This window comes from Syngnathus acus, chromosome 24 (genome assembly GCF_901709675.1).
Source record: "Syngnathus acus chromosome 24, fSynAcu1.2, whole genome shotgun sequence".
In the NCBI taxonomy this organism is placed as follows: domain Eukaryota; kingdom Metazoa; phylum Chordata; class Actinopteri; order Syngnathiformes; family Syngnathidae; genus Syngnathus; species Syngnathus acus.
In genome coordinates, this window is record NC_051108.1 from 2,959,906 (window position 1) to 2,972,886 (window position 12,981).

The 12,981-nt window shown below is 40.5% G+C and overlaps 1 protein-coding gene across 9 annotated transcripts in view; it reads left to right on the forward strand.

Annotated features, from left to right (window-relative positions):
• The window catches only part of lama2 (laminin, alpha 2), a 68,091-nt gene that overhangs the window by 13,094 nt on the left and 42,016 nt on the right, over positions 1 to 12,981 (forward strand). For all 9 annotated transcript variants that reach the window (XM_037245369.1, XM_037245373.1, XM_037245372.1 and 6 more), the window contains exons 4-14: positions 1,855 to 1,906; positions 2,059 to 2,249; positions 3,374 to 3,553; positions 3,624 to 3,713; positions 5,360 to 5,477; positions 7,134 to 7,312; positions 7,387 to 7,486; positions 7,916 to 7,973; positions 8,428 to 8,530; positions 8,714 to 8,854; positions 9,582 to 9,746. In XM_037245369.1, coding sequence (XP_037101264.1) covers positions 1,855 to 1,906; positions 2,059 to 2,249; positions 3,374 to 3,553; positions 3,624 to 3,713; positions 5,360 to 5,477; positions 7,134 to 7,312; positions 7,387 to 7,486; positions 7,916 to 7,973; positions 8,428 to 8,530; positions 8,714 to 8,854; positions 9,582 to 9,746 — 1,377 coding nt within the window. The remainder of the gene's footprint in view (positions 1 to 1,854; positions 1,907 to 2,058; positions 2,250 to 3,373; positions 3,554 to 3,623; positions 3,714 to 5,359; positions 5,478 to 7,133; positions 7,313 to 7,386; positions 7,487 to 7,915; positions 7,974 to 8,427; positions 8,531 to 8,713; positions 8,855 to 9,581; positions 9,747 to 12,981) is intronic.

Genomic DNA, 12,981 nt, shown 5'->3' on the forward strand with positions numbered 1-12,981 from the left:
CACTTTGCTCTTCTGCAATCTCTTCATTACTAAAGCAGAAAAAACTAATAAAACCAGTTTCAGAACCCTATTTGAATTTTTTCCACACAGTACTGCAACATTCGAAATGTCTTTGTGCAGAAACGTTGCAATAAGACGACTCCATGGTGAATATCTGCTACTTCCTTGCCTGCAACTTTGCCAAGGAATAAAATTGGCTGCGTCAAGAAGCGGGCCAGAAACGCCTTTATTAGTCCAGTGAGATGTTAACACATTTCCAGTGACTGTAAATTTCGAGGGCTTGTCTTGTGGCAGATGCACCTGTCAGTTTGTCTCTTGTTTTTTTATGTTAGCATCCCAGAACTGACTTTGCTTGCATAACCGTTCTCAGTCTCATAATTAACTCCTTTTAACGATTAATTCGGATTTTCACTATCGTGTGTCCATCAGTGGTATGTAAACAACATCTGTTCCTCGTCCGAAATTGTTTGTCCGAAGCTTAGAGACATAACATGTATTCCTTACAGTTTGTTTAATGGCAGGCTACCCTAAAACACTGGATGAAGGCCTTAAATGGTCAGCTGGAGGAGTAAAAGAAATCCTTGAAAGAGCTCGTTTGGCACCACTTTTAGCTGTGGTTAAATCTTTTGAATGCTTTGTGATAATGAAACGATTGCTGGATTGTCATCTGAATATGAGCAAATTTGTTGTTTTTGGAGAATCCAGATGTGAGGTTTTGTCAAAGCAGTTATCTGTATTTGGGGAAAACTTTGTACAGGACGTTCGAGTATGCAATCTTTTTTTATGTCCATTCTTCCAAGAGAACATTTTTAAGGTCCCATGTCACTGATGTTGGAGGAGAAAGCCAGACAATTTTTTTTAGTTTTAGTTTGGCCCAAACATGTTTGATGGTTAGTTTTTACTTGTCTTGATTTTGTAAATAAATATATCTTAATGTTTTTGGTAGATTAAAAATGGTATCGAATACCTGTACAATTCAATCCGTCCACAGTAGCACTTTTAATGATAATTTATTTTTCATTTGAATATTTTGGAGAAATAAATCATTAACGTGTTGACGCCATGTTAATTCATGGACTTGGAAATGAATCAAAGCTTACTCTGATATGAATACAGCACATGTGAAAATCTCTCTTTTGTACGTTGTATGAGTAACTGCTATCAGCTTACTCTGAAATGTAACACACACACACACACACACACTGCTTGCACCACTGCAATGTGATACTGCTGCCCACATCAAAAGATGACTCTCATTGAATTGAGTTTAGACTGTTGTGTATTAACCTATCGTATTTTCCGGACTATAAGGCGCACCTAAAAACCTAAAATCTTCTCAAAAGCCGACAGTGCGCCTTATAGTCCGGTGCGCCTTATATATGGGCCAAATTCCTAAATTTAAACTGTCCCGAAGCATTGTGTCATGAAATCAATCATAAGTGGCCCGCTGAAGACTATGAATCATGAATCAAAAAGACTATGGCTCATTATTTTGTGATTATAAAGTCATTTGTTGCATCTGAAGTTGAAATAAAAAAGATAAAATGGAGAATGTTTTGATTTGGATTAAAAATCTGACATGCTGCATTAATGGTGTGCCTTATAGTCCGGTGCGCCTTATAGTCCGGAAAATACGGTACTTATGTTGACAACATTGAATGAGCATTTTATGACTAAATTTTTCCAACACCAGTGGACCTTAGAGAAAATATTACATCCTTAATCGAAAGCATTTATGTGGTGTAGAAATGGTTATTGGGCTTCCCCCGTTTTCTTAAGTGAGGCATATCTGTAATCATCATCCATATGTAAACACAAGTATGCTTAAAACATCATTAATCTTTATATTTTCAGGTTTTTCAGATAGCCTACGTGATCATTAAGGCTGCCAACTCGCCTCGCCCGGGTAAGCGTTGCATTGCATCATCATTATTTAAAAAGCACTATTTTGGACCACAAAAAGATTTACGGGGAAGCACATTAAAAAGTTCATATTCAGCATATATCGTCATTGCCTTGGGAATACAATGAATATCTTGAAAATATTTCCTTCTGCAGGTAACTGGATCTTGGAGCGTTCAATAGATGGCGAGACCTTTGAACCGTGGCAGTTCTTCGCTCTCACAGATACCGAGTGTCTAACCAGGTTTAACATGAATCCGAGGACGGGACCTCCATCATACACCAGAGATGATGAAGTTATCTGCACATCTTTTTATTCTAAGATTCACCCTTTGGAGAACGGCGAGGTATATGGATTACATTGTAGTGATCATCTTAAGGGGATGAAAGATTAGCATTCACAAATAGATTACTAAATGAAATAATTGTCTTTGTTTTCCCGAGCAGGTCAGGCGGAGGACATTTAAAAAAAATAAATTCAGTGTGATAACTAAAATGGTTATTTCAGACAACGTTAGATTGTACATAAGTAAAATACTTCTGACGACAGTGGTTGCTTATTTATATGTATATAAAAAAGATGTTTAGAATTGTCTTGCTGTAATTATGTGCGATGTAAAAGTGGAATAATAACTGACATTAAGGAACTGAAGGCTTCAGGATGCACACACACACACATTTGCAACACGGGCCTCTAATTGTATTTGCCTGTCTGGATACGTGTGCACATTTCCCCATGTGTGTGTGTGTTTATCCTGTACATGTGTGTTTGTGTGTGTGTCCTGTGGGAGAACACTGGAGGGGAGGGTGTGTGTGTGTGTGAGCGAAGAGATGTCAAGAGCCGCAAGTAACGGAGGAGTCTGAATGTGCCGAGTGTGTGCGTGCATGCTTGTGGTTGACAGCTCCCGAGCCGTCTGATCACAGTGCAACTATAATGAGTCACACACACACACACACACACACACACAGACACACACACACACACACGCACGCACACTGTCACTCATAACACGTTCACACCTACACAGCAATCTTCCAAGTGTGCAGCTTGCACCCATCAAGTACCCCCCCGCCCCATTTCTCTCATTGCCACACACACACACACACACACACACACACACACACACACACACACACCACACACACACACACACACACACACACACACACACACACACACACACACACACACACACACACACACACACACACACACACACACACACACACACACACACACACACACACACACACACACACACACACACACACACACACACACCTTTGGCAAAATTGACGATTTTTTGACAGATGCCAAATGTTGTTTTTGGCCACATTAGTAAGATGGGCTGACAAAAGTATGTTGTTGACAATGCTCTTAATGGACATCAATAAAATAAAAAAAATACCATATATTTAGAATTATGAAAACGGTGCTAATACATAAATAAATAATCTTTGCCTTCCATAGATCCACACCTCTTTAATCAATGGCCGTCCCAGCGCGGATGACCCGTCCTCGACCCTGCTTAACTTCACCTCGGCCCGCTACATCCGACTGGTGCTTCAGAGGATCAGAACGCTCAACGCCGACCTCATGACGCTGACACTGCGCGACCCCAAAGATATCGACGCTATCGTAACGAGACGGGTGAGAGACTGAAAACAAATCATTTGAATGTCCTCATATTTATGAATGTTCTAATGTTGTTCCTCCTCAGTACTATTATTCCATTAAGGATATTTCAGTGGGAGGGATGTGCATCTGTTACGGTCACGCCAAGGCCTGTCCACTCAACAGAATTACCAAGGTAAACCTCTCCTTCACATGTCAAGAAAAAAAACTTTTTATTCCCACAGGGGACTCAGGTGTTGTCTGGCACGTCATTTCAAAAGAGTGTTTGAAAGTAGACACCTGATCTTTCACGATTTATGGCCTCTTGACCTGTGTGTGTATCCTCAGGCCTCATGTGACGGTTATGTTACACTCTCTCGCTCGCAAGACGATGAGGTCATTGAATTCATCTGATGTTATGCAGTTCCAGTTTATTTGAGAATTTTTCACCACAGTTTTATCATAGAGAAATATATCCCTAAGGGGAGGGGGGGGGGGGGGGGGCGATCAATGCATATATTCAAATTTTTATGCATTGGTCCATAATTAATTATGATTAATTTATACATAAAATGTACTGAATTAATTTCCATCACAGAATGCATAACTAGCATTACAGTTAATTATTGGGGAATATTTTAAAATGATTTAATCATCACTAGACAGTTATATTTTAATAGGCTATATTTTATATTGCCGTAGTTTTCTTGCCTTAGTCCCACATCTCCCGCTTAAAAACAGCTCCATGAACCGCTGACCCGTATTTCATTATTCATTACATCCAAGCAATTATTTTCTATTCTTATTTTCTTTTCCAATACAGCTTGACTGATTTTTTGGTGAGATATTTAATTCTTCTACACCAAGGGTGTCAAACTCATTTTTTTCACGGGCCGCATTGTAGTCATAGCTTCTTTCGGAGGGCCATTATGACCCAAATAAATGTATGAGCTCCTCATATTATATACAGTAAAAGCGACAAAACAAACTGACAAATAACTCAATTTCAAATCAGATGAGTAAAAACTGGTCAAATATTTAAAAAAAAAAAAAGGATATTAAAAGTGAAGACAATTTGCAATTCTAGTAATGACACACGAATTTCTCGCACAATTTGTCTTTGCGGGCCACATAAAATGATATGGCGGGCCGTATCTGGGCCCCCGGGCCTTGAGTTTGACACCTGCGTTCTCCACGGTCACCCATCGTCGCAATTAAGGCCCGGGCAGATGTTGAGAGGGCAGATCCGATTGAGACCTGCGAGCTGATTTGTCACTGATTTTCCGCGGAACATCTGTTAGGAAGCGCGCTCAGCATAAAAAGCAAGCCGAAGCCAAAAAAGCTGCAGCGTTTTGCCTCCGATAAAAGTGAGGGGGATACCCAGTCATGCCAAACTAACCAAACTTGGCTCCGCGTTGTGCTATTGTACTCGTTTCAATCTGGAAGCTTCTCCTCATCGACCAATTTACAGCAAGTACTAAATTGAATTAGTAAGCCTCCAAATTGGCAGATGTCGTCCATTCGAGTATGGTCCCCCAACTGTGTTATGATTTCTTTCCTCTCAGGAAGGTGCTAGTGAAGCCATTTGTTACCAGCTGATAATGTGGAAAGGAACACAAGACCTTTTTATTGCTCTCCCTTGTGAATACATTATTATTTGATAGGCCACTTACAGATTCCCGTAATTACATTTTGCAGACGTCTATTTGAACATTTAGTTGAGCCACATGAAGCCGCATTTTTATTTGCTGGATGAAGATACCTGATGCTGAGATTCTTCTAAATATCACAATCAACATAAAATCTTTGTTGCTATATTTTAAGATTTGATTTCTTATGCAGAAGTTTAGCTGCGAATGTGAACACAACACATGCGGCGAGAGCTGCGATCGTTGTTGCCCTGGTTACCACCAACAAGCCTGGATGGCCGGCACCTTCGTCATTCGACATATTTGTGAGAGTAAGTTGAAACGAAAGGTTTTTTTTCATGGTATCTTTTTTTTTTTTTACACATTTGGTCAGTTGATCATGGCAGGCAAAAAAAAAATGGAATTTATGATACATTTTTCCAAGAACCTCATCATAATTCTAGCAGCAATTATATCTAACTACCGCCATGGAAATGATTCCCGATTCAATATTAGTGACTTCATTTATCAGAAAATGAAACCAATTCAATATATAAATATGATCCAACTTTTCACCAACTCCTTCTGACAGCACCGCTGATCAGTTAAACACTGACTGATCACAATATGAAAAGAAACAATCAAGTGCATTGTGTCATCACCTTTCCAATCCTTTTGAGAAGTGATCAAATGCTGTGTGGGGGGGGGGAGCTGTTGAATGGCAGCCCACGGGGATGCCGGCGTACAAGAGATGCTATTGCCAGATGTAATAATCTGGCGGCATCTTAACACCGCATCGGTGCCAAGCGCGAGATCAAACCCAGAGCGTGGTCCTCCATCGATCTCGAGATCAAACCGGCCGTTCTCTTCCCCTTTGCTATTATTCCATCATTGCCTTATTGAATATGCAGTGCGAGCCTGCTAATCATCTCTGATGTCTGCATTCATGTAGAAGCCAACTCCACACAGAAGTTGTTTTCCTCACTCTACCTTTTATGCAAGAACCACACGTGAGACAGTTTGCCCATTTTACGCTTGCAAGTGGAGAAAACCAGGGTGATCATGATCAGTGCAGAGGGTCTTAGCGATTTGTTTTACAAGGTTGTGGAAAACAGATATCAGTGGAGCATTTTTAGATAACTCAGCAAGAATGTTTCCACGTCATTTGGAAAAGGGAATGTGGAAAGTTTCAACGAGTCAAGGGAAGGTAGAAGGTTTTAACAAATGATTCTAGTCAACGTTCCAACATAATCATACGATCAAAAGAATTTGTCAATCCGAACAGAAGTGCATGGGTGAGGAGAGGAGGTCAAAGGTCAAATTACACATTTAAGACACGTTTAGTACTTGTCATGTATTTGAAACATTAACTTTTTTTTTTGCTTGCTTTGCTTTTTTTTTTCTCTCTAACACTTTGCGCTTTATCGACCACATTACCGTTCCAGAGGGACTGCTGGTTGGAAGCTAATGAAAAAAAACACATATGCATGGAAATCAGTGGTAGTCTTTACATCCATTCAACAATGTTCTACAGTGCTTGTCCTGATTAGGGTCATGGGTGAGCTGGACCCTATCACAGCTAATTTAGAAGTGGGGACATCCTTGGAAGGGTTGCTAACCATTCCCAGTGCATTGCTTGAAAGTTCAACCCTATAATGACGTTCCAGCCGATGAACCGAACCGAACCGTGAAAACTACTATCCTTTTAGTCTTGCACATAAAAATGTTCCTCTTTTTGGATCATTAAATCTTTGAATGCACCAACAACAAATCAATGAAGAGAGTTTGTGGAAATGTGTGGATTGATAGTGACTAAGCATATACAAAATCAATAAGACATATTTCCAGAAATAGACGACAAGCAAAATTGTTCCGCTTGCGAGCAGCCTTTCCCGAGACCCAACTTTTTAGAATGAACAAATCATCCTTCCGTGTTGTTTATAATGCCTAAAAGAAAAAGTGTTAATAACTTCTGTTCTTACTTTTAGAATGTAACTGCCACGGGAAGGCTGACGAATGCTACTTTAATCAGACTGTAGCTGACCTTTCGCTCAGCCTGGATGTCCAAGGTCAGTACCGAGGCGGCGGGGTGTGTATTTCATGCCGTGACAACACGGATGGCATCAACTGCCAGACCTGCGTTACCGGCTATTACAGACCTGCAGGAGTAAGTAAAGTCGAATTTCAACATTAGCTTATGTGAGTCAATGACTTCATATTCATTGTTTTTGTTCTGTCGAGGTGGACGCCGAGGATGACGAGCCTTGCATTCCTTGCTCATGTGACTCGCATGGTTCGATTGGTCTAACTTGTATTGAGGATGCAAGCAAGGCGACGTCTTGTAAGTAAAAGAAAAAAAAAAAATCCCCTGGAAAAAAAACATCTGTTGGTTCATTTATAATATTTTATTCTTAATCATGTTGTGAATGTGCAGTGTGTGATTTAAAAAAAAAAGACTCAAGTTAAGTGAAAGCATTTCTATTGGGATGTTTTCATGGTTTCATGAAAAATTACAAGAAGTCCACATTTTCTTTGATAGCAAAATTCAATCAAATTGGTTAAATATTTAAGAAATGAAGAAAAAATTCTTTCACAAGAAAATGATTATTGAAAAAAAATCTATAAATTCTAGGCCAAACTGTGATTTTTCAGGTTTGTAATTTTTTTTACAAGCCGCAGACACTTCAGAGAAAGAACAACTTCACCCTTACACGCTTGTTTTTAAAAATATGTGTGTGCTTGTGTTTGCGTCTGTGTGTCTGACTGACAGCCCAGCCACCAGGGTCATGCCGTTGTAAGGAAGGCTTTGGCGGCCTGCGATGTGACAGGTAACACACACACACACACACACAGACACACACAGATAGTGACAGGTGAGCTGAACCTTTCAGCTGTTGTCTGTTCCAATTAGTCTTTGGAAATTGCCTTCAAAGTTTTCATTAAAACTTGGAATGATTTACCAACAAGCTGCAATTGAGACCACCTTTTAAGCTCACTAAATAAAAGCTGATTTTCATTTCTTTTGTAGCATTATTTTACTCATGCGGTCAAATTTATTCCGTCACCTTAAATCATATAATCTTCATGTAAACCAACAATTAAAGCCTGTAAAATAAGCAGCGTCGTCAACTCATTTTTAACAGCCAATTTTCTGTTGGCACTTAATTATTCGTAATGTCTCCTCTGTTTTGCAAGGTCAGCTGTTTATCTATAGTTTACGCTTTTTTTTTTTTAATACTCATCATGTTCATCTTTGGTGTTATTAAATCCATTTGTCTTCAGATGTGCAATTGGTTATAAGGACTACCCTGACTGTCAGCCGTGTAACTGCAGCGTTGAGGGAAGCAGCAACAATGACCCGTGTACTTCACCCTGCTTGTGCAAGGTCAAACACACTACACACACACACACACACACAAATAAGAACTATCAAGACTATCCATTACAGTGTGTCAGTTTCTATTCGACACAGTGGCACAATGCAAACATAAAAAAGTCATGGGAGGAAAAATAGGATGTCATTTCTTTTCTGCTTACGTCCTCATTGTCTTTTTTTTTTTTCCAACAGGAGAATGTGGAAGGAGCAAATTGCGGCCGCTGCAAACTCGGCTTCTACAATCTCCAGCGCGACAATCCCCGCGGCTGCGAGAAATGTTCTTGCATGGGCGTAGTGAGCCAGTGCTCTGCCTCCACGTGGGTTTATCAGAATGTAAGAAATGGCACACAAACTATGATTAGGATTATCTGCCTTTCACAAGCAAACATTGTTCTATACTCGGGTGGGAGGAGGCGGTGGAATCCGCGGCGGGTGCTAAACGGCGGTTTAGGATCCAAGTGCAGACACAGACAGCTGCTAAGTAAGATAAGTGAAGTTATTATTACACAGAAAAAGGAATATAAAGAGGAACTGGAGAAAGGGATGAACCCGTTTTCACCCGTCAGTTGACCAAGCTGGACGGTGTCAATTCAGGAAGAGCACCTAAGAGAAACCAGGAAAAAAAAACGAGACGGAACGAGAGGCGAAAGGAAGAAAACAGTCTGACTGACAGGCGGTGATGGGACGAGGGGAACGTTGACAGCATGGCAGCTTCGATTTAGACACTGATAGTGAACGCGTGTTCCAAAGGGGAAGCCAAGGTCAGGTTAATTGCACGACCGATGTGTGGCTGACATGTTCTTCACACCCAAACACATCAGTACGGAACTTTCAAGGCCCAATAAGTCTTCCATATACCGTAATTTTCGGACTATAAGTCGCACCGGAGTATAAGTCGCACCAGCCATAAAATGCCCAAAAAAGTGAAAAAAACCCATATATATGTATATAAGTCGCTCCTGAGTATAAGTCGCCCCCCCACCCAAACTATGAAAAAAAACCGCGACTTATAGTCCGAAAATTACGGTATTATTACATCTTTTTTTTTTTTTTAATACAGGAGAGCACACTGACTGGTTGGTACTTGAGCGGAGATTCTGGACGAATCGTGTGGCCCATTCACAGAGTGACACCTCAATATCTAAGTGTCCACCATGCAGATGTTGTGGAAAGCCTTGGCTCTGCTTACTACTGGAATACACCTGACTCGTATTTGGGAAACAAGGTGAGAGAATGTTTTGTCAAATGGAGACATGATTAGACTCGTAACACTTGCGCTGGCAAATAGCCAGAGTCCGTACTTGTGAAGCGGAGCTGTTCTTCCACAGCCTGTGATGTCATAGCTCGGAGGAAGAGACTGCCGACTGCATTTCATTACTTCGCCGCCCGCGGGCTCCCGGCTTGTCATTTCATTTAGTTGTCTGTACTTCTTCGTTCCCCCGACCATCCCGGTTTCGTTTTGTGGGCCCCCCTCGTCTCTCTCCAGGACGCCCATTTTCTCGACTCCTGTGCCTCTCGAATCTCCTCTCAGTTCTTTCTGATCTTAAGCCCGCTCATCTTCTCTGTCTTTTTTTAGAATAAATATCGTTTGGCTTGTTGAACTTCAAAATAAGCTTTCTTCGTTTTGCACGCAGATTTGGAATTCTTTTGGAGTTTCCGAATAGTAAACTGTCCAAGATTCAGCCTGCAAACCTTTGGGAAGTTTCAATGACACTTAAAACACTTTTGAAATCCTAAAAAAAAAAAAAAGATCCTCACCCCTGAGCTACAAAAATCTTTTGACGTCACACAGCCACCAAAACAATCGTCAACAAGGAAGAGAATAACAACCCAATAAAGAAAAGAAGAATCCAGACACATATAAGAAACTTCAAATCAATCACTAAGAATTGTGAGAGTTGAAGAGTTGTGGAGTGAAGTTTAATCTATCCCATTGGGGGAACCTGGGGGCTATTATGGATTCGGAGTCATTTGTCTTCCATTGTCTTCGAGCTGTGTGTGTTCAGATTGTGTATATATCATTGGAAATAAAACATCTTCTCAACTGCAAGCGGCTGTACTGCACTTTCAAGGGATAAAAGCATACAAATACTCAAACCCTTATCAGTCCGATAATTGTCTTTTCGAGGCATCGAAAGCAGAACTGATGCATCTGAACATGAGAAACAAATGGCGCTGTCTGCTCTGTCTGTGTGTACACGCTATGAAAAAGTGATTATCTGCTTCAGTCAAGGATCGTGTTACAGAGATACTCTGACTTGACACACACACACACACACACACAACGTAGTCCCGTTACTTTCGAGCGTGTCATTTGAAGTGACTCGTGTAATGACAAGCTAGCCGTGGCCGTCTAAGTATATGCGTGACAATTCCCTCAATTCATGCATGACCTGCTGTGTCGTTCCAGTCGAGGATGCTCATTGGCCCGTCGGCGCGCTTAGTGGATGCTTATTGGTCCAGAAAGCATGTTGGGTATTTTATTGCTTGTCTGGGTCCAAGAAGTGCTCATTCACAAGAATGCTTATTTGTCAGAAACAATGGCTGCTGATGACATCACACCATCACTGGCTAAACAGTAGTCAAGTAGACTACCGTATTTTCCGCACTATAAGGCGCACCGGATTATGAGGCGCACCTTCAATGAATGGCACATTTTAAAACTTTGTTCGTATATAAGGCGCGCCGGATTATAAGGCGCATAGAATAAATAACTCAACGTTGCTCAAACGTTAATGCAATCACAATATAGTAACACTCGAAATAGTGAAAACAATATATCAATAACTCAACGTTGCTGAAACGTTAATATCACACAACACACAAACATGTAAAGCTTACTTTAATAAATTAGTCCTCATCCACGAATCCATATTGGTCCATATATAAAGCGCACCGGATTATAAGGCGCACTGTCGGCTTTTGAGAAAATTGGGAATTTTTAGGTGCGCCTTATAGTGCGGAAAATACGGTAATTGCTTCCGTCCACCTTGTAAAGCTTACTTTAATAAATTAGTCCTCATCCACGAATCGACATTGGTCCATATATAAGGCGCACCGGATTATAAGGCACAATGTCGGCTTTTGAGAAAATTGGAGCTTTTTAGGTGCGCCTTATAGTGCGGAAAATACGGTAATTGCTTCCATCCACCTTGTAAACTCACACATTTGCTGTCACTCCAAATAAAGGCGGAAAAGCAGGAATGAGGACAGACACTTGTTGGGAAAGGAGTGACAGATGGAGACAAACCAAATGGATCCTCACTGAATATAAACTCTGCAAAAAACCCAACATTGCCTTTCGTGTCAGAGTATTTAAAGTTAGTGTGACTGTTTTGATCAAATTTATCTTCCCTGCATGGTGCCTTGTCCAATAACAAGGCAAACGCAAGGCAGAACCATGCTCCTGTTTGTGTCCCTGTGACATATCAGTTTGATAAATGAAATCACTTCTTTTTTTTTTTCCCATGTGAGAAAATGTTTATCTGCCAGGATCGCAAGCCGTCGCCAGCTTGAAGAGAATGGATGTGTGAGACATTGGTGTGCGCGTCACTCCCAATCTGCTCACGATGGCATGAGATGGATTTGCCCCATTCCACTTTCTTTTCTCCTCTCATTCCTTCTTCATTTTTTCACCACTTACATGGCTGAAATGCCGGCCTTACATCAATCACTTTAGATTTGTGCCGCTTTTTGTCAGCCGAATAATTTGCTGTCTCACACACGCATTTGTGTGTCTGTAAAATGTGTGCACGTCAGTCCTATGGTCCCCATGGAAAAATAAATCGTTACTCCCGATACTATTCAAAAATATATTCATCACTGAAACATAATACAACAGCATATACAGTCTAGGAGAATTATGGGATCTCTGGTTTGATGTAGTCGATATCATATAATTATAGGAATACTTTTTACAACTTCATATTGAAGTCCCGAATTTGTCAACTTCAGTCATGGTGGAGTAAACAAGCAAACAAAACATTTAAGCACAACAAACTAATTTTATGAATTTTATAAGGTTCACATTAAGGCAGTGGTGTCAAATTAATTTTTGACACGGGCCGCATTGTTTCCCAGGAAGGGTCATTATGTCAACATTTTCGATATACAACAAAGTGAACTAGTTTTGAAATCAGAGACTAGTAAAAACTGTTCAGATATTTTAAAAATACGAAATATTTTTTAAAGTGAAGACAATTTGTAATTTTAGTAATGACACAAAGTTGATGCTAAATCTGTCTTGGAGGGCCACATAAAATTAGATGGAGGGCCGCATCTGGCCCCCGGGCCTTGAGTTTGACACCAATGCATTAAGCTTTGTCATTCAGGTCTCTTTGCTAAACATGTCGAGGATGTACGGACGTAATAAATATAGGTCAGAATACTGTTTCTCATTTTTTGAATCATCATCTGCGTTCTTAACGATCTTCCTCTTGCTCAGGTATTAAGTGCTCATA